Raw genomic sequence first — 22,363 nt, 5'->3', positions numbered from 1 at the left:
GATGAAGATATTATGAGATCTGAGAAATATGGATAATATGCTGAATAGCTATACTTTCTAACCCTGTCATCTTGCTGTATTTGACCATTTGAACAGCTGATGATGATATGAATTGGGCCCCAGAGTCAAACTCCCAACTATTGCTATGGAGCTCTTAGAATTTTGTATCATTTGATTACACAGGGGCATGATCTGCCAACAAACTTACTTATCTCAAAGTAAGTTATAGTCTTTATTCAAAGGCATTAATCCTTTTACTCAAAATTGAAGTAAATCAGCTTGAAATATTAAAACAATTTTGATGTGTGTCCCTTTAAAATGTGTAATGTGATTATTGTGTATCTTAGAGCAGTGGTCCTCAACACCCAGGCTGCAGACCAGTACTGGTCCATGGGCCATTTGGTACTGGTCCACAGAGAAAGAATAAATAACTTACATTATTTTTGTTTTCTTTATATTTAAATCTGAACGTTTTATTTTTTTTTAAATGACCATTTTCCCTCTATTACATCCGTCTAAGACTCACTTTTGACGTTTGTCTTGGTCACGTGATACACTTATCAGTACCACCCTAAAGGCCTGTCCATGAAAATATTTTCTGATATTAAACCAGTCCATGGCCCAAAAAAGATGGGGACCACTGTCTTAGAGGATGTATCCATGTAGCCTCTCTGACTGGTTGAAAGAAAAAACAACAGCCTTAAGTATATAAATAAGATTCAAATGTGTCTATTTCTATGAGTCTTTATGATGCCCTATGTTCAAAAATGTAGACCTTTCTGAATTTGCTTTGAATAATATAAAGGAAAGGGGGGGGGGCGAAAGAGGGTATTTGTAAATAAGAACCTGTCTTTTCTTTGGAAACAATGGGCAATTTCTTAACAAACTTTCTTCTTTGCTTCTTACCTTTCAGATCGGAAAGTGTTTCTCTCCAAAGGGAAGCTGAAGTGTGCAGGCTCATCTCTGTTTCTAAAGAAGAAATGGGGGATTGGATATCACTTAAGGTAGAGCCACTCAAGGAGACAAGAGAATGAGAAATGGTCTGGAGGAAAGCATGATGCCTGAAGGAACACATTACAACACACTTTTATTGTTAACAATAACAATGTGTTATTATTATACACAGATGTTCATATATAAATATACACAAATACATGAATGGAGATATATCTAAAAGATAGATAGATATATATATAGATACAGAATTAGAGTTCCCATGAGTATGTGAGAGCTATTGATTGGCAGATTTAGAAATCAAGAATATAATAAGATAACACAAAGGTTTAAAAAATGTGATAAAAGAAATATACCCACAACACATTACTTGGTAAGAAAAGTATGTATGAAGGGAACTTTCTCAACTGACATTGCATTTCACAGCCTCATCAGCTTTCACCCGGGGTTTGACAAAGTCTTCCAAGTAGGCTCCTTGTTTCTTTTCTTTCTTCTAGCCTTTCTTCCTTTTTGTTCTTTCTGTCCTTTCCACCCTCTTCACTTTACATTTATCACTAATTTTAAATAGTAGCATATACTAGCTGTTATTTGTGGTTTAATACAGAGAAAAATTTCTTTACATTATTGTATTTAAATCTTTTAATTTATGAGAAAAAAAACACTGTTGTTACTTTTACTCTACAGAAGAAACTATGGACCCCCGAAGTTAACAATGGTAGAGTCAAGAATTGGACCTGGATGGTTTTAATTTCAAAGCTCTCTACATAGATCCATTTTATTTCCCACAAAGAGAGGGTCAGAGAAAGGGACAGACAGACAAGAAGTTAGAGAGAGATGAGAAGCTCCAATTTTTTGTTGCAGCTCTTTAGTTGTTCATTGATTGCTATCTCATATATACCTTGACAGGGGGGATACAGCAGAGGAGTGACCCCTTGCTCAAGCCACTGACCTTTGGCTCAAGCCAACGACCTTGGGCTTGAAACCAGTGACCTTAGGGCTCAAGCCAGTGACCATGCTGTCATGTTTATGATCCATGCACAAACTAGCGACCACATGCTCTAGCTGGTGAGCCCACGTTCAAGCTGAATGAGTCCGCACTCAAGCCAGTGACCTCAAAGTTTTGAGCTTGGGTTCTCTGCGTACCAATCCAATGCTCCACAGCACCACCAACTGGTCAGGCTCTAGATCCATATTTTAAATTTCTTTTAATTTGTACATTAATTGATCAGCTTGTAGCTCTCATTTATATACTCTATACCTTTTTTTTTTTAGAAAATTAAATTTAACAGGGTGACATTAATCAATAACTGTACATAGATTTCTGGCAAACATCTCTGCATCATTGAATAATCAGTTATGTTGTAGGTATACTTTAAAAACTAAAAAAAAAAAAAAAACCAAAAAAACCCATAAGACATAAACAAGACAAAGCAAACAAAAAATTTCAATGATTTTATTTTATCTACCAGGTACCAAACTACACCACCAAATAATGTTGGTGTGGCCCACTACCATGACTCTAAAATCACTTCCATTAGGCCTGACCTGTGGTGGCGCAGTGGATAAAGCGTCGACCTGGAAATGCTGAGGTCACCGGTTCGAAACCTTGGGCTTGCCTGGTCAAGGCACATATGGGAGTTGATGCTTCCTGTTCCTTCCCCTTTCTCTCTCTCTCTCCTCTCCCTCTCTCTCTCCTTTCTAAAAAAATGAATAAATTAAAAAAATAAATAAATAAAATAAATAAATAAAATAAAATCACTTCCTTTACTCAATTCAATACCTTTATTTAAAAGAAAAAATTCATTGTTTTTTCCACATTCATATTATGGCCGACATTTCTCATTGTTTAAAATATTTCCTGAGTCTGAAATTTTCTTGAGCCTATATTGACCTGTTCAAGTCCTACAGAGTTACGTCACTGCCACCTCACATGGCCTTTATCTATCTTACATCCTTGTGTATTATCACAGTATCTTGATTTTGTAAAGTGCTTTCTTTTCATCTTTTTTGGGAAATTAAATGAACTCTCTGAAACTCAGTTTTCTCACTTACAAAGTAGGAGTAATAATTCTTAGTTGCAAGTAAAAGTTACAGAAATATGAAAGAGAGGGTGACCCACACATTACATGGTAACAGAACATGTTCTCAAAATAAAGAATGCTGGGCTAAAGATCCCAATGAATTTCTGCGTCTCCATGGCAATAATTTGTGTAATTGCTTTATTTCTCCTTCTGAATCAGGATCCACAAACTATGGTTTGTGAACCAACTCCAGCCCACTTTCTGATTCTGTAAAGTTGGAGCACAGCCACTCCCATTAGTTGAGCTATTGGCCATGGGCTGCTGCCATGTTACAGTGGCAGTGTTGAATATTGCAACAGAGATCTATTGGCCTGAAAAGCCTAATATATTTCCTATCTAGCTTTCTACAGAAGAGGTTTGCTGACCTCCTCTTCCTAGCTATAAGCTTGTATTGTTCATGCGGTCCTCTCCAGTGCCCAGCGCAAGCTCCTTCAAGGGGCCAGGAAAAGTTTCATGAATTGACAGAATCATCTTAGAGAAAGATTATGGTATATCTTTTTGTTTTATTCCCTCAATAGATTCCACTGTTTCTAAAAATGACATTTTTCTTATATGATCAAAATATTTATGATAAACTTGATGAATTTCATCACGAATTTGATCAAATAAAATAAGTATCATTTTTAAGGGCTTGTTAAGTAAAAATGTTCACTTAGTAGAACTCTACATTTTAGCAATCATTATTCAACTTTACTAATGAGAAAGCTGTTCAGATAAGTGAATAACACATTTCAAATGACAAAACCAAGTTACAAAGTCATTACTGTATTTCATCTACTGTATACAGTAAAACCTTCATAAATAGATTTTTTTCATATCTATCTTTTAACATGTGTAGAGTGATTTCTCAATGATACTTTGTTCTTTTTCAAAGTTGTTAAGTTAGCACTAGGTAGAAAGCGAAAAATTAGCAATCCCATCATTTGGAATCCACATTTCTCCATGATTAGTCTCTATCTATAGCCTTGTATCTTCATAGCACTTAACACTATTGGTAAGTATTTTGCTTATTCATTTGTTTGCTTCTATTCTTTCTGTCTCTCCCATTAAAAATTAATCTTCATACAAGCAGAACAATGCTGTTTTATCCACAATTATACTCTCAGCATTTAGGATAATTTCTCTAACATACTAAGAATTTAACAAATTTTCATTGGATGGCTAAATTGAATACTTGAATCTGTCTGTGTGCATGCATTTCAAGCCTCCTGTTCTTGCCTAATACAACAATTGTATATAGCCACATTAACTGCCTTGGAAAAATGTAATCCATTGTCCACCTTGTATAGTCCTGACTTGAATGTATTGTGTCCCTGATATCTGTAGTCTGCAGCTCTTCTCCTCTTAAGGACCTAAGTCAGTATTGATCTTCTCTGGGCATCACCCCTGAATAACCTGACCAGGAATTCTGGCTAGTTCACTCTTTGCTTTCCCCCATTACAGGTCTTTAATCTGATTTTTATTGTCCTCTTATTTCATGTTTGGATGACCTATTCTAGGATTAGATTTTATTTAATATTTTCTTGTCTCATAGAGACAGCATTTTATTTTATATTTTCTTGCAATTGTAGATAATATCAAATAGCATGTAACTTTTTTTTTTAACACCAGTTTGCAGTTGAATGAAATGAGTGTTAAAGGAAAAATTACATCCCTCGTTACACAGCACATCCCTGATGCAAAATTATCAGCAGAAAGTGAAGGAAAACTTGTCTACACATTGCCCTTGGAAAGGACAAATAAATTCCCAGGTAATGTACATGAAAGTCATGGAATGAAATACATAAATGTTATTCATAATAATAATATTAATGATAATTATTACAATTAACATTGAGAATTTACAATGTGCTCAGGTATTTAACACATGATGTATAATAACTAGATTATTTTATGAATAGTGGAAAATATTATATTTTAATTGTTGTATTATGCCTGGGCATTTTAGGGAGCTTTTTTTAGTTCTTCACTCTTTTCAAGAATATAGCCAAATATTCTAGTATTCATAACTGCGCATGAACACAAATGGTTGAAAACCTCTGTCTTAACTGTTATGTTAAACAATTCCATAATAAGACTTGTTCTCTTTAATTTTCTTTTTTTTTTTTTTTTTTTTTTTGCATTTTTTTTTTTTTTTTCTGAAGCTGGAAACAGGGAGAGACAGTCAGACAGACTCCCGCATGCGCCCGACCGGGATCCACCCGGCACACCCACCATGGGGCGACGCTCTGCCCACCAGGGGGCGATGCTCTGCCCATCCTGGGCGTCGCCATGTTGCGACCCTCCTGGGTGTCGCCATGTTGCGACCAGAGCCACTCTAGCGCCTGGGGCAGAGGCCACAGAGCCATCCCCAGCGCCAGGGCCATCTTTGCTCCAATGGAGCCTTGGCTGCGGGAGGGGAAGAGAGAGACAGAGAGGAAGGCGCAGCGGAGGGGTGGAGAAGCAAATGGGTGCTTCTCCTATGTGCCCTGGCCGGGAATCGAACCCGGGTCCTCCGCATGCTAGGCCGACGCTCTACCGCTGAGCCAACCGGCCAGGGCAAGACTTGTTCTCTTGATAAATCTTTTGTGATAACTCTGGATTCTTCAGGCCAGTACTGAACAGTATACTTCAAGATCTGTTTTGAATTCTCCATTAGGTAAATAATAAAGCTTCATTACATCAGGGTCACTTTCAGGGAACTTATCTTGGTCCTTTTTTTGGGACATTTTTGACTGATGAATTTTTGTTTTCCTTGACTATTTATGTTGACATATGCACGTTAGATAGAATAGGCACCTCTTTCAGTCTCACAGACTGGCTCTGTGCCAGAGATCCCAACCCATAAGCCTGAGAAGAGATGTTAAGGGCCTCTATGAACTCTTTAGCTCCTTGAGAAGAAGCAGACAACTGTAGCTTTTGCTAGGTCTCTATGTGGTGAGCCATGGGCATGAGCTATGACATAATGTCAATTATAATAATCAAGATTGTGTAGTATAGCAGCACGATAGACAGATAGCCAGAACAGAATTAATTCTGGTGAGGAGATGGACAAAATTCTTCACTCATACATGGCTGGAGGAAATATTAATGAGCACCATGAATCTGGAAAACAGTTGGCAGTTTCTTGAAAACAGAAAACCTGCAGTTATCATTCAACCAAGTAACTGCACACTGAGCTTCTATCCTGAAGGTATGAACATATGCTCACACAAAAACCTGTACATAAATGTTTATTGCAGTTTTATTTGTAATAGTCCTGAAACAATTCAGTTGTTCTTAATGAGTGACTGATTAAATAAAGTGAGTACATCTGTAATGTGCAACATCACTCAACAGTAAAAAGCAAGGGGCTACTCACTTTTATATGCAAAAACCTGAATGAATACTCAGAAATTAGACTCAGTAGTAAAAGCCAATACTGAAAGGACACATACTGTATGAGTCCATTTATATCACATTCTTGAAAATACAAAATTATATAAATGGAGAACAGATTAAGAGTTCCTATGGTCAGAGGAGATTTGGTCCAGAGTGTGTATGGCTCTTAATGACTAGCATGATCATGGTGGTAATGGCAATGTTTAGATATTTTTTAAAATTAATTTCAGAGAGAAAGGAGAAGAGAAACAAACGTAGATTTGTTGTTCCACTTTTTTCTGCATTCAATGGTAGGTTCTTGTATGTGCCCTGACAGGGAGTAGGCGGATCTTCCAACTCCCACCTTTCAGAACCAAAGTAGATTATAATTTAACTTGGAAACAATCATCTTGAAAAACCAACTTTAGACTAAATTAAGACAAATCTATAACATTCACCAAAGAAACCACACTGAGACTGGTAGAAAGGTTGGAGACATAGAAATGGCTGCCCCGTTCCCAGAAGTGAGCGGTGGCCAAGAGGGACTCTAACAGTGGTGTAGATTGCCCAGAGACTTTTGGTTCCTCAGCCCCAGGACAAGAGCCCCAGTCTAGAACCCCAGAGACTAGAAGAGGCGAATGGAAAGTATTTAGCTGAGAGAAGAGCTGAGTTACTGTTTGCGAGATGGAGACAGAACTCTCAGACCCAGGCTCTGTCTTAAAAGGACCATGCAGAAAACCTCATTCACTGCCACTTACCCAGGGCTCGTGGGGTGGGGAGTCCTCAGAGGACTGAAGTTACAAGAGGAAAGTATAATCTTGGAGGCACAGGGAAAGACATTCTGGGAGACAGCCAACATAAACCCAAATCTAAAGAGGCCATTTTTCTTGGGAGAAGCAACGCCAGTACAGGGAAATAGTTACCCCACTCACCGGAGGCTCACCTACTACAGTCAAAGCAAAGAGTCACTTAGAAACAGTGGATGAGTCAGAGACACAAGTTTTAAGTGCTGAAGTCTGGACTACACCACCCCCTCCCCAATGCTGCTGAGCAACCCCTGAAAGACAGGTGGACCTGGCTGTGGCAGCTGCGCACTTGCAGGGGTGAAGGCTGCACCAGATACATCTACCAGCCTGCCAGCCCATGGAGGCAGCTAGTGACAGCCGCAGTGGCCTGCAAGGCAGGCCACACACCTAGGGATGCCCATGCCCAAATGTTCAAGGAGGCAGTGGCTGCAGAGGTGGTAGCAGGCACTGGGAAGACCACACCTCGGGAACATAGAGGCCACACCCATTGGTCAAGAGTAAATAAAAGCCAGCGTAGGAATATAGCTGATATTTACAATGGCACCTGGCCCCAGAAGAGGCAGCCAAAAATTCTGGTTCACCTGTATTTCCAAGAAGGTTGCAAGTGCCAGTCACAGTCAGTAACTCCCACTGGTCCACACCAGGTTCCAGCCAGGGTGGTCCAGGGCTGGCACATCCAGTGGACAGATATGGAGAGCATCAACTCAGGACCTAACAACCCTTGTTATAGTAGTATCTTAAGGAAGGGCTCCTCACACCTGACCCAGCTAAGGTATAGAAAACGCAGACACATATAGCAAAAAGAGTAGTACTAGAAGACAAATAGCCAGCAGTGGATTACAAACAACAGCTGATGCCAACCCAAGAAGATAAGGAAACAACATATCTGGAAGCTGGAGGCAGACAACACCAACCCTAGACTCAGCTAGCTACAAAAATAGTACACACAAAGGAGCCATCTATACACAGACAAAATGGGAAGACAGAGAAATGCAATCCAAATGAATCAACAAGAGAAATTCCAGAAAAAAAACTGAATGAGATGGAAATAACCAAGATACCAAATGCAGAATTTAAAATAATGATTCTTAGGATGCTCAAGGATTGTAGAACAATAATGGATGGACATAATGAACACCTAAATAAAAAATAAAAAACATCAAAAAGCACATTGAAATTATAAAAAGAATGAGTCAGAAATGACAAATACAATATCAGAAATGAAGAATACACTAGAAGGAATTAACAGGAGGCTGGATGATGCAGAGGACTGAATTAGCAATTTAGAGGACAAGATAAACAAAAGCACGGAAAGCAGAACAGCAAAAAGAAAAGAGTTCAAAAAGTCTAAGGAAACTCTAAGAAAGCTCTGTGAGAACATGAAAGAAAACAACATCTACATCATAAGAGATCCTGAAGGAGAAGAGGAAAGAACAAGGGATAGAGAACTGATTGAAGAAATAATAGCTGAAAACTTCCCTAAGTAGATGAAGGGAAAAGTCACACAAGTTCAAGAAGCACAGAGAGTCCCATTAAAGAGAAACCCAAAGAGACCTACACCAAGACACATCATAATTTAAATACCAAAGTTAAGAGATATAGAAAGAATACTAAAAGCTGCAAGAGAAAAGCAGTTAATCACCTATTAAGGAGTCCCCATAAGGATGACATTTTACTTTCAACAGAAACACTTGAGGCCAGAAGGGAAATGCAAAAAATATTCAAAGTAATGCAAAATAAAAGATTACAACCAAGATTTCTTTATCCAGAAAGGCTATCATTTAAAAATTGAAGGAGAAATAGAAAGCTGCCCAGACCAAAAACAAAAAACAAAAAAACACACACACACAAAAAAACTCAAGGAATGCATTACAACAAAACCAATACTGCAAGAAATTTTAAGAGGCCTGTTGTAAACAGAACAAAGAAAAAAAATCTAAAAAATGTGGAATTTAGATTTAAAGAATAAAATGGCAATGAACAACTAGATATAAATAATAACCTTAAATGTAAATGGAATAAATGCTCCAATCAAAAGACACAGGATAACTGTATGAATAGGAAAACAGGACCTGTATATATGCTTTCTACAAGAAACCCAACTAAAAACAAAATATACATGTAACTGAAAATGAAGAGATGGAAAAAAATATTTCATGCAAATGGAAACTTAAAAAAAGTTGGGGTAGAAATACTTATATCTGATAAACAGACTTTAATATAAAGACTGTAGTAAGGGATGAAGAATGTCACTACATAATAATAAAGGAGCAATTCAACAGGAAGATATAATTATTATAAATATTTATGCAACTAATATAGGAGCACCTAAATATATACAACAGATTTTGATGAACATAAAGGGCAAGATCAACAATTATACTATAATAGTAGGGGATTTTTATACCTCACTAACATCAGTGGACAGATCCTCAAGAAAGAAAAGTAAGAAAGAATCAGTAGCCTTAAAGGACACACTAGATCAACTGGATTTAATAGATATCTTCAGAACTTTTCACCCTAAAGCAGCAGAATATACATTCTTTTCAAGAGCTCACAATACATTCTCTAGGATAGACCACATGTTAGGACACAAAATGAGTCTCAATAAATTTAAGAAGATTGAAATTATATCAAGCATCTACTCTAATTACAATGGCATGAAACTAGAAATCAACTACAATAGAAAAATTGAAAAACATTCAAACACTTGGAAGCTAAATAGCATGTTATTAAATTAGGAATGGGTTAACAATCATATCAAGGAAGAAATAAAAAATTTTCTTGAAACAAATGAAAATAAACATACAATAACTCAAAATTTATAGGACATAGAAAAAGCACTCCTGACAAGGAAGTTCATTGCATTACAGGCATACCTTAAGAAACAAGGAAAAACTCAAATAAACAACTTAACCCTGCATCTAAGAGACCTAGGGAAAAAACAGCAAGTAAATCTCAGAGGAAGTAGAAGAAAGGAAATAATAAAGATCAGAGCAGAAATAAATGGCATGGAGGCTAAAAAAACAATACAGAAGGTCAATGAATCCAAGAGTTGGTTCTTTGAAAAGGTAAACAAGATTGGTGAATCTTTATCCAGACTCACCAAGAAAAAAGAGAGGACTCAAATAAATAAAATAAAAAATGGGAGTGGAGAAGTAACTACTGACACAGCAGAAATACAAAGGATTGTAAGAAAATACTAGGAAGAATTATATGCCAAAAAATTAGACAACCTAGTTAAAATGGAAAAATTCCTTAAAACATATAATCTTTCAAAAATCAACCTGGAAGAATCAGAAAACCAAAAGACCAATTACAACAAATGCGAGAGAAACAATTATCAAAAAACTCACAACAAACAAAACTCCTGGACCAGACGAATTCACAGGTAAATTCTATTAAATATTTAAAGAAGAAGGAGTAGGCAGACACACAAACTCCCAGCTCACACCACTGAACTGGATTACAAACTAATTTATGAACAATCAGCGTGAAAAACCAACTCTGGACTACAAGAACAGCTCTCAAAAACCAAAAAGCAAAGAAGAAGCCACAAAAAACCTGGTAGGGAGTGCCTGAATCACCCCTGCCTACAGGAATAGAGGGGGGTGAGGCTGAGAGCCCAGAAAGGCTCTCACTCCAGGGAAAAGAGCAGAAAATACTGCTCACAACCACTTGCCTGGCAACCAGGGAACAAGATGTGTTGAAAGGGCCAGCTTGTCTTCCAAAAAGAAAGGGGAGAGAGAGAAACAGACGGTGAGGGGCAGAGGATTGCAGGAGACAACCTGAGAAGCTGACTCATCCAGTGCTGGATGCGGCCATAGCTGGGGGAACGGTAGATCCTTTCACAAAACAAAAGACAAAGTGTTCCAGGTCATAGATCTCCGGACATCTCTCCAGCTCCAATCAGCGCAACAAGACACAGCTGAAAACAAGAAGTGGGGAGGAGGGGCAGTAAATCAGGTCTCCATGGAGATCTGAAATACACCTCCCCCTACTGAAGCTGAGAAAACACCCTGCCCCCAGAGAAAGTAACTGGTAGAAGAGGCCTTCAAAGTCTCAGGTTATGCTCACCACATTCCTGGATACAGTTTCAAATAAGCCCCCTGCAAAGATCAGTAAACAAGACTATCACATGTTTAAAAAAAAAAAAAAAAAAAGACTTTAAAGCTGCCCAAATTCAAAAGTGGATTACAAAACATAGCTGATGCCAACCCAAGAAGACTTAGAAATAATACAATTGAAAACTGGAGGCAGACAACACCAAGCCTAGACTCAACCATCTCTACAAACAAAACACCCAAACACACAGACAAAATGAGAAGACAGAGAAGTGCAATCCAAGTGAAACTCCAAGAGAAACCTCCAGGAAATGAACTCAGTGATATGGAAATAACCAAACTTCTGGATGCGGAGTTCAAAATAATGATTGTAAGGATGCTTAGGGATCTTAGAACAACAATGGATGGTCATTACAAACACTTAAATAAAGAAATAGCAAGTATAAAAAAGTATATTGAAATATTAAAAGAGAAGCAGTCGGAGATGACAAATACAATATCAAAAATGAAGACCACAATGGAAAGAATTAAAAACAGGATGGATGGGGCTGAGGATCAAATCAGCAAGTTGGAGGACAAGTAGAATGAAGGCATGAAAGCAGAGAAGAAAAAAGAAAAGAGACTCAAAATGTCTGAGGAAACTCTTAGAGAGCTCTGTGGCAACATGAAGAGAAATAACATCCACATCATAGGGGTTCCTGAAGAAAAAGAGAAAGAACAAGGGATAGAGACTTTGTTCAATCATATCATAGCTGAAAACTTCCCTAAATTAATGCAGGAGAAACTCTCACAAGTTCAAGAAGCACAGAGAACTCCATTAAAGAGAAACCCAAAGAAATCTACACCAAGAAACATCATAATTAAAATGCCAAAGCTAAGTGATAAACAGAAAATATTAAAAAGCTTCTAGAGAAGAAAAGGCTATCACCTATAAAGGAGCCCACATAAGTATGACATCAGATTTATCAACAGAAACACTTGAAATCAGAAGGGAATGGCAAGAAATATTCAAAGTAATGCAGAACAAGAACCAACAACCAAGACTACTTTATCCAGCAAGGCTATCATTTAAAATTGAAGGAATAATAAAAAGCTTCCCAGACAAAAAAAACTCAAGGAATTCATTACAACAAAACCAATGATGCAGGAAATATTAAGGGACCTGTTGTAAACAGATCAAAGTGGGAAAAGAATATAGCAAAAGAGTAATACTGCTTTAAAGAATAAAAAGGCAATAAACAACTACATATCAATAATAACCTTAAATGTAAATGGATTCAATGATCCAACCAAAATACATAGGGTAGCTGCGTGGATAAGAAAACAGGACACTATAAGAGACACACCTTAAAACAAAGATGCACATAGACTGAAGGTAAAAGGATGGGAAAAAAACATTTCATGCAAATGGAAATGAAAAAAAGCTGGGGTAGCAATACTTATATCAGACAAAATGGACTTTAAAACAAAGGATATAGTAAGAGATGAAGAAGGCCACTACTTAATGATAAAGGGAGTAATCCAACAGGAAGATATAATATTATGAATATCTAAGCACCTAATATAGGAGCACCTAAATATATAAAACAGACTTTGATGGATATAAAGGGCGAGATCAATAGCAATACTATAATAGTAGAGGATTTCAATACCCCACTAACATCACTAGATAGATCCTCAATAACGTAAATTAACAAAGAAACAGCAGACTTAAAGGACACACTAGATCAACTCGATTTAATAGATATCTTCAGAACCTTTCATCCTAAAGCAGCAGAATATACATTCTTTTCAAGTGCTCATGGTATATTCTCTAAAATAGACCACATGTTGAAGCACAAAAGTGGTCTCAACAAATTTAAAAAGATTGAAATCATATCAAGCACTTTCTCTGATCACAATGGCATGAAACTAAAAATCAACAACAGAAAAACTCAAAAATTCTCAAACACATGGAAGCTAAATAGCAGGTTGTTAAATAATGAATAGATTAAGAATGAGATCAAAGAAGAAATAAAAAAATTTTAGAAACGAAGGATAATGAGCATACAACAACTCAAATTTCTGAATCACAGTGAAAGCAGTACTGAGAGGAGAGTTTGTAGCACTATAGGCACACTTTAAGAAGCTAGAAAAAGCTCAAATAAACAACTTAACCCTGAACCTAAACGAACTAGAAAAAGAAGAGCAAGTAAAGCCCAAATGAAGTAGAAAGAAGGAAATAATAAAGATCAGAGCACAAATAAATGACATAGAGGCTAAAAAAACAATAGAGAGGATCAATGAAACTAGGAACTGATTCTTTGAACAGGTAAACAAGATCGATGAACCTTTAACTGGACTCACCAAGAAAAAAAGAGAGAGGACTCAAATAAATAAAATTAGAAATGAGAGTGGAGAAATAACTGACACAACAGAAATACAAAATATTGTAAGAAAATACTATGAAGAACTGTATGCCAGAAAACTAGACAACCTAGATGAAATGGACTAATTTCTTAAAACATACAATCTTCCAAAAATCAATCTGGATCAATCAGAAAACCTAAACTGACCGATTACAACAAATGAGATAGAAACAGTTACGAAAAAACTCCCAATACCCTGGCTGGTTGGCTCAGTGGTAGAGTGTCAGCCTGGCGTGCAGGAGTCCCGGGTTCAATTCCCGGCCAGGGCACGCAGGAGAAGGAACCATCTGCTTCTCCACCCCTCCCCCTCTCTTTCCTCTCTGTCTCTCTCTTCCCCTCCTGCAGCCAAGGCTCCATTGGAGCAAAGTTGGCCCAGGCACTGAGGATGGCTCTATGGCCTCTGCCTCAGGCATTAGAATGGCTCTGGTTGCAATAGAGCAATGCCCCAGATGGGCAGAGCATCGCCCCCTGATGGGCATGCCGGGTGGATCCCAGTCAGATGCATGCGGGAGTCTGTCTGACTGCCTCCCTGTTTCCAACTTTAGAAAAATACAAAAAAAATAAAAATAAAAATAAAAAACTCCCAACAAAGAAAAGTCCTGGGCCTGATGGCTTCACAAGTGAATGCTACCAAATATTCAAAGAAGAACTAACTCCTATCCTTCTCAAGCTATTTCAAAAAATTCAAGAGGAAGGAAGACTTCCAAGCTCCATTTATGAGGCAAGCATAATTCTGATTCCAAAACCAGGCACAGACAACACAAGAAAAGAAAATTATAGGCCAATATCCCTGATAAATGTAGATGCTAAAATCCTCAACAAAATATTAGCAAAACGGATCCAACAATATATGAAAAAAATCATAGACCATGATCAAGTGGGATTTATTCTGGGGAGTCAAGGCAGGTACAATATTCACAAAGCATTTGATAAAATCCAGCATCCATTCATGATCAAAACTCTTAACAAAGTGGTAATACAGGAAACATACCTCAACATGATAAAAGCCATCTATGACAAAACCACAGCCAACATCATACTCAATGGGCAAAAGTTAAAAGCAATCCCCTTAAGATCAGGAACAAGGCAGGGCTACCCCCTTTCACCATTCTTATTCAACATAGTCCTGAAAATCCTAGCCACAGCAATCAGACAAGAAGAAGAAATAAAAGGCATTCAAGTTGGAAAAAAAGAAGTAAAACTATCATTATTTGCAGATGATATATTATAATAGAAAACCCTAAAGTCTCCGTCAAAAAAATACTGGACCTGATAAACGAATTCAGCAAAGTGGCAGGATACAGAATTAATACTCAGAAATCAGAGGCATTTTTATACACCAACAATGAACTGTCAGAAAGAGAAATTAAGGAAACAATCTCCTTCACTATTACAACCAAAATAATAAAGTATATTTAACCAAGGTGACTAAAGACTTGTACTTGGAAAATTATAAAACATTGATAAAAGAAATCAAGGAAGATACAAACGAGTGGAAACATATACCGTGCTCATGGTTACAAAGAATAAACATTATTAAAATGTTTATCTTATGCAAAGCAATTTATAAATTCAATGCAATACCAATTAAAATACCAATGACATACTTTAAAAATATAGATCACATATTCCAAAAATTTATATGGAACCAAAAAAGAACACGAATAGCCTCAGCATTCTTAAAAGAGAAGAATATAGTGGGAAGTATCACACTTCCTGATATCAAATTATACTACAAGGCCATTGTACTCAAAACAGCCTGGTACTGGCATAAGAATAGGCATATAGATCAATGGAACAGAACAGAGAACCCAGAAATAAACCCACAGCTCTATGGACAACTGATATTTGACAAAGGATGTAAGGGTATACAATGGAGTAAAGACAGCCTCTTTAATAAATGGTGTTGGGAAAATTGGACAGCTACCTGCAAAAAATGAAACTAGACCACCAACTTACACCATTCACAAAAATAAACTCAAAATGGATAAAAGACTTAAGTGTAAGCCGTGAAACCATAAGCATCTTAGAAGTAAACATAGGCAGTAAGCTCTCCGAATTCTCTTGCAGCGATATATTTGCTGATTTATCTCCATGAGCAAGTGAAATAAAAGACAGGATAAACAAATGGGACTATATCAAACTAAAACTTTTGCACTGCCAAAGACAATAAGAACAGAATAAAAAGACAAACTACAAAATGGAAGAACATATTTGACAGTACGTCTGATAAGGGGTTAATAACCAAAATTTATAAAGAACTTGAAATCTCAACACCAGGAAGACAAACAATCCAGTCAAAAAAATGGGCAAAAGAAATGAACAGACACTTCTCCAAAGAGGACATACAGATGGCCAATAGGCATATGAAGAAATGCTCAACATCATTAATCTTTAGAGAAAGGCAAATTAAAACCACAATGAGATATCACCTCACACCAGTCAGAATGACGACGCTCATCAACAAAACAACACAGAATGAGTGCTGGCGAGGATGTGGAGAAAAGGGAACCCTCCTGCACTGCTGGTGGGAATGCAGACTGGTGCAGCCACTTTGGGAAAACAGTATGTAGATTCCTCAAAAAATTGAAAATCAAACTGCCTTTTGACCCAGCTACCCACTTTTAGGAATATAACCTAAGAACAACATAGAACGTTTCCAAAAGGAGAAATGCACCCCCATGTTTATGGCAGCATTGTTCACAATAGCGAAGATCTGGAAACAGCCCAAGTGTCCGTCAGAGGACAAGTGGATTAAAAAGCTTTGGTACATATATACTATGGAATACTACTCGGCCATAAGAAATGATGACATTGGATCATTTACAATAACATGGATGGACCTTGATAACATTATGCGGAGTGAAATAAGTAAATCAGAAAAAAACTAAGAACTATATGAACCCATACATAGATGGGACATAAAAATGAGACTTGGAGACATAAACAAGAATGTGATGATAATGGTGGAGGGGTGGGAAGGAGGCAAAGAAGGAGAGAGAGTGGGTGGGGGAGGGGAAGGGCACAAAGAAAACCAGATAGAAGGTGACAGGAGACAAATTGACTTTGGGTGGGGGGTATGCAAAATAATCAAATGTCAAAATAATCTGGAGATGTTTTCTCGGAACCTATGTACCCTGATTTATCAATGTTACTGCATTAAAATTAATAAAAATAACATTTTAAAAAAGCAGGCAGAACTAACTCCTATACTTCTGAAGCTGTTTTAAAAAATTCAAGAGGAGGGAAGACATCCAAGCTTCTGGTATGACACTAGCATAATCCTCATTCAAAAACCAGGCAAAAACACTACAAAGAAAGAAAACTATAGGCCAATATCCTTGATAAACTTAGATGCTAAAATTCTCAACAAATATTAGCAAACAGGATCTGGTAATACATGAAAAAAATCATACATCGTGATCAAGTGAGATTTATTCAGTGGGACAAGGCTAGTACAATATCACAAATCAATCAATGTGATTCATCATATTAACAAAAGGAAGGATAAAAATCAAATGATAATATCAATAAATGCAGAAAAAAAACATTTGATAAAATCCAACACCCATTTATGATCAAAACTCTCAGCAAAGTGGAAATACAATAAATTTAAATTAATAAAAATAAAAAATTAGCACTAAAAATATTTTTAAAAAATTACTAGTTACGTTTATCACTCAGAGAATCTATTACCTGGTAATGGTGCCGGATGAGGGCCTGCACTGAGTGGTTGAAATAAATAACCTTATTTTATGTATGTGCAACAAAAACAGAACAATTACCCTCATCAATTCATTCAAATATAGATTTCATGGTAACAACACAACAGTTCCTTACAACCATCAGGCAAAGTGTCATCAAACACTAATATTAATGTGTTTCTACCATAATTATAATTTACAGGAGGTTCATCTCATTTTAGGGCAATGGAAGAATGACAACACTCAGTAGCAGTTTAATTCTTCTCTACACAGTACTCTAATCAAGACAGAAAACTTTTACATAGATTTCATTTTTGATGGGGAACACACAGTGCAATATACAGATGATGTATCAGAACTCTACACCTAAAATCTGTATAATTTTATTAACCAATGTCACCCAACTAAATTTAATGAAAAAAAAAAAAAGACAGAATGCTTTTAGTGTGTACTTTTGCTCAGGGATAAGCCCCAGGTTGAAGCCACAGGACTTCTGTCATCACACTAGGATTTATAATAGGCTTTTATTTAAGCTTCATTTAATTAAATATAATAACTTACATTCATGCAGACAAAGACATTGTTCCCACCTTTAAGAATAAAAACAAGGCCCTGGATGGTTGGCTCAGTGGTAGAGCGTCGGCCTGGCGTGTGGAAGTCCTGGGTTCGATTCCCGGACAGGGCACACAGGAGAGGCGCCCATCTGCTTCTCTACCCCTCCCCCTCTCCTTCCTCTCTGTCTCTCTCCTCCCCTCCCACAGCCGAGGCTCCATTGGAGCAAAGATGGCCCGGGCGCTGGGGATGGCTCCTTGGCCTCTGCCCCAGGTGCTAGAGTTGCTCTGGTCGCGACAGAGCAACGCCCCAATGGGCAGAGCTTCGCCCCCTGGTTGGCGTGCCGGGTGGATCCCGGTCGGACTCATGCAGGAGTCTGTCTGACTGCCTCCCCGTTTCCAGCTTCAGAAAAAAAAAAAAAAAGAATAAAAACAATGCAAAAGTATTATTGGTGAATGAACTAAAGAAAAGGGATACAGAATTGCTAGAGAGACTACTATCACAATTTCCTACTATGCCACCAAAGTTCTGAGTAGTTCCTCATCCTCTGTCTCTGAGATCTTGTGACTTTTTCTTGCATAGTTAAAAACAGAAATTTAAAAAACCTTTTATCTTTTGTACTTCCTTTGACATATATGTATGGAACTGAAGAACATTCTACACAATCCAACCAATTCTCACAAAAATAGATCTATCCCTATCATTGGCTTCCATTTTTATGTGTTTTCTGGAAATGACTCAATTAATGAGGCTTGAAATTGAAAAGAATCTGAAGTTACACTATTAATAAAACTTTAAAAACAAGACTTAAAAAAAATGAAATTTTAATAGAAATATATATAAATATAAATTATTACTTAATCAAAAGAAGTTAATGTATGGGCTATAACACAATATGAAATAAAAAGGTGATATATATATTTGAAGAATGTTTCAAAAGATATGCTCAATTCACCTGTGATTTATTCTCATTTTGATTTGCTACTGTGTGTATGTGTTTTTTTAGAACTTTATGAGAATTTTGATCTCTGTCCGGACCTGGGTATTGAGAATTATGGTGTTTCCATGACAACTTTGAATGAGGTGTTTCTGAAACTAGAAGGAAACTCAACTATTGACGAACAAGGTAAACAAAATGCATGGCATAAAAATTATCATGCAAATGTATTCAGAACACCTAGTGCTGTGTAAACAGCAAGAAAACACCATTCCAAAGACATGGTTACAAAATATGAGGTTCCATGATTAAGGTCGTTCTCGGGCAAGAATATATTAAGGTGAAATGCATCCCTGTCACTTTTGTTACCTCCACTGACACTATGGCCTTAATATTAAAGATGGCCCAGTTTCTTCTACCTAAAGCTCATAACCCTTATCGTATCCCATTTTCCAAGAGCGATTTCAGACAAAACAGTTATTCTAAATCTCTCTCCAAGCACTCTGAATAAGCCTGCTGCTCTCCATGGTTTCTGATGAGAAGTCAGCTCTAGATCTTATTGGATTTCTTTATATGATGAGTTGTTTTTCTCCTGCTGCTTTGAAGATTCTCTTTCTGTCTTTGGTTTTGAAAATTCAGTTATGATGCCTTTAGGTGTGGACCTCCTTCATTTGTCCAACTTGGTGTTTGATGACCTGTATGTATATATACATATATGCTAGAGTTTCTCATCACATTTGGGAACATTTCAGCCACTGCCTTAGTTCCCCATGTATAAAAAGCACCCATTTATGAAAAACTTGGAGTCTGAAAACTGAGTGCGTCTTATACAATAGTTATAGATTTTTGAATTGCATTTCCTGCTTTTTCACGCAGATGAGAAGTATGAATTTTATGATGAATAAAACTTGAATTCAATCACTTTGTATAATACAGTTTTTTTCAGATTTCTGGCCCTCAAATTAAGGTGCTTCTTATGCATGGGAGTGTCTTATACAGGGGGAAATATGGTATTTCTTAAACTATGCTTTCTGTCCCTTTCTTTCTGTACTGTCCATTATTGTATGTGGTAGTATCTGTTAGTATATTGATAGTGTCTCACATTTCATTGAAAATTTATTTTCCCTGATTCTTTTCTTTCTGTTCCTTAGACTTACTCAATTTGTCTTTTGTCATGTTTACAAACCATCTCTTCAAACAAATGAAATCAGTTGAGTTTTATTTTTCAGAAAATATTTTCTTTTTTTTAATTTTTATTTATTTATTTTGTGACAGAGACAGAGAGAGGAACAGACAGAGTAGAAGGGAGAGAGATGAGAAGCATCAATTCTTTGTTGCGGCTCCTTAGTTTCTCAGTGATTGCTTTCTCATATGTGCCTTGACCAGGGGGCTACAGCAGACCGAGTGACCCCTTGCTCAAGCCGGGGGGCTACAGCAAACTGAGTGAACCCTTGCTCAAGCCAGCAACCTTGGGTTCAAGCTGGTGAGCCTTGCTCAAACCAGATGAGGCCACACTCAAACTGGCAACATCGGGGTCTTGAACCTGGGTCCTCTGTGTCTCAGTCCAATGCTCTATCCACTGCGCCACTGCCTGGTCAGGCTCAGAAAATATTTTCAATTATACTTTTTAAATACAAAATTTCTATTTGGATATTTTCAATAATTTTTAAATCTTTGATGATATTCCAAATTGATGAGACATACTGTTATACTTGATGATGTCCAAATGTGTTGTGCAATATAAAAATAACTTGTGAATTTTCTAAATATTGTTATTGACATTATAACTTTTAGTGTAGTTATAAAACATAACATGATTTAAAATCTTTTAAATTTATTGACACTTGTTGAATCAGCATTTTATCTATTTTGGTGAATATTTCTTGTCCGTGTAAAAACATCTATACATACATACATAGAAATGCATATATATGTATGAATTTATATAAATGCATACATATAGAATATATATATATATATATATTTTAGAACTTCTGTTGTTAGGAGAGTTGTATAAATTTTCATTTGGTCTAGTTGGATGATGGTGTTGTTCAAATATTCTGTGCCGTTACTGGGTTTTTGTTTTACTGGGTTTTTGTCTATATTTTCTATCAATTACAAGTGAGGGATAGTAAAATCTCCGACTATAATTCTAGTGTGTCCATTGTTGTCCTTTCCTCACTTTAGTTCGGTGTCTCCTCCATGCACTTGAACCTGTTATTATGAACATTCACGTTTCACATTAGCATGTCTTCTTGGTTGCCTTCATTATCATAACAAAAGATCCTTTTTAAACCCTGGCATTGACAGTTATCCTGAAGCCCAGTTTGTTCAGAATTAATACCCTTGCTTTAATTTTAATGTAATTTGTGATTGCCACTTTAAAAAATAGGTTTTAAAACTTCTTGTGTTTTTAATTTACAGTGCATTTCTTGTAAACAGCATGTAGTGGAAATTTGCTTTTTAATTCATTTTAAACGGTTTCTTATATGGTATGTTTAGCCCATTTATTTTTAGTATGGTTATTGCTATCTTTATGGTTAATTTACAGTTAATCCCCAGTTTGTAGCACACCAATTTGCAGCTTCTTTCTCTAGGTGAACGCCTAAGATAACTGTTTCATTTACCAAGTTTCCAAGTCACACTGAAATGCTAAAATGATCTTGCATACTTAATTCACCTCTTTAATGTAGTATCTGTATCCAAATCTGAGATCTTCTTTCTAGGCCCCTTGTTCAAGAAATGAAAACTCCCCCTATTTTTCTAGTTCATGGCAGCAATCAGTAATACCACACAATGCCTACAGTTATGCTGAAGATGTTATCTGAGTCATTGTGATTAAACAAATACTAGAGTAAGTTCAATACAGTACCTCTGAAGTGGGAATGTATGCATAACTTATTTTGTTTTTGCAGATATAGCCACTTCAGGAGAAGGACAGGTAAAAGGAACTGGAGACACAGAAAGTCTTGTTGAGATGGAACAAGTTCTCTCTTCACTTAGTGAGATGAGAGAAACAATAGGTGGCCTGGCCCTGTGGGGACAGCAAGTCCGTGCAATTGCAAGGGTCCGCTTCTTAAAGTTAAAGCAGGAAAAAAAAGTTCTGTTATCACTGTGAGTATCAGTATGGCTTTGGTTCTGTCAATGCACTAAAAAGAAATTCAAGTCTAAAAACAAGAGGAAACAAAAAAAATAAAAATGAAATACTGCACTCTGGCCAGTGGGCTCAGTGGTAGAGCGTTGCTCTGGCAAGGGATGTCCCAGGCTTGATTCCTGATCAGGGCACACAGGAGAAGGCCCATCAGCTTCTCCACACCTCCCCTCCCTCTCTCTTTCTTTCTCTTTGTTCTCCTCCCCTTCTACAGCCATGGCTGGATTGAAGAAAATTGGTCAAGGGCACTGAGGATGACTCCATGTCCTATGATTCAGGTGCTAAAAAATGGCTCTGGCTACAATAGAACAATGTCCCAGATAGGGTGACTATCGCCTCCTAGTGGACTTGCTGGGTGGATCCGGGT

The 22,363-nt window shown here is 37.0% G+C and overlaps 2 protein-coding genes across 2 annotated transcripts in view; both read left to right on the top strand.

Annotated features, from left to right (window-relative positions):
- Positions 1 to 22,363, top strand: part of ABCA8 (ATP binding cassette subfamily A member 8) — a 198,498-nt gene that overhangs the window by 40,442 nt on the left and 135,693 nt on the right. The window lies entirely within an intron of this gene.
- LOC136406690 (ABC-type organic anion transporter ABCA8-like) overlaps positions 1 to 22,363 on the top strand; it is a 112,222-nt gene that overhangs the window by 40,464 nt on the left and 49,395 nt on the right. The window contains exons 16-19 of the mRNA XM_066386730.1: positions 914 to 1,004; positions 4,647 to 4,786; positions 18,915 to 19,034; positions 21,761 to 21,959. Coding sequence (XP_066242827.1) covers positions 914 to 1,004; positions 4,647 to 4,786; positions 18,915 to 19,034; positions 21,761 to 21,959 — 550 coding nt within the window. The remainder of the gene's footprint in view (positions 1 to 913; positions 1,005 to 4,646; positions 4,787 to 18,914; positions 19,035 to 21,760; positions 21,960 to 22,363) is intronic.

This window comes from Saccopteryx leptura, chromosome 5, assembly GCF_036850995.1.
Source record: "Saccopteryx leptura isolate mSacLep1 chromosome 5, mSacLep1_pri_phased_curated, whole genome shotgun sequence".
NCBI lineage: Eukaryota > Metazoa > Chordata > Mammalia > Chiroptera > Emballonuridae > Saccopteryx > Saccopteryx leptura.
Note: the sequence above shows the minus strand (reverse complement) of the source record. Positions and strands in the feature narration are given on the sequence as shown.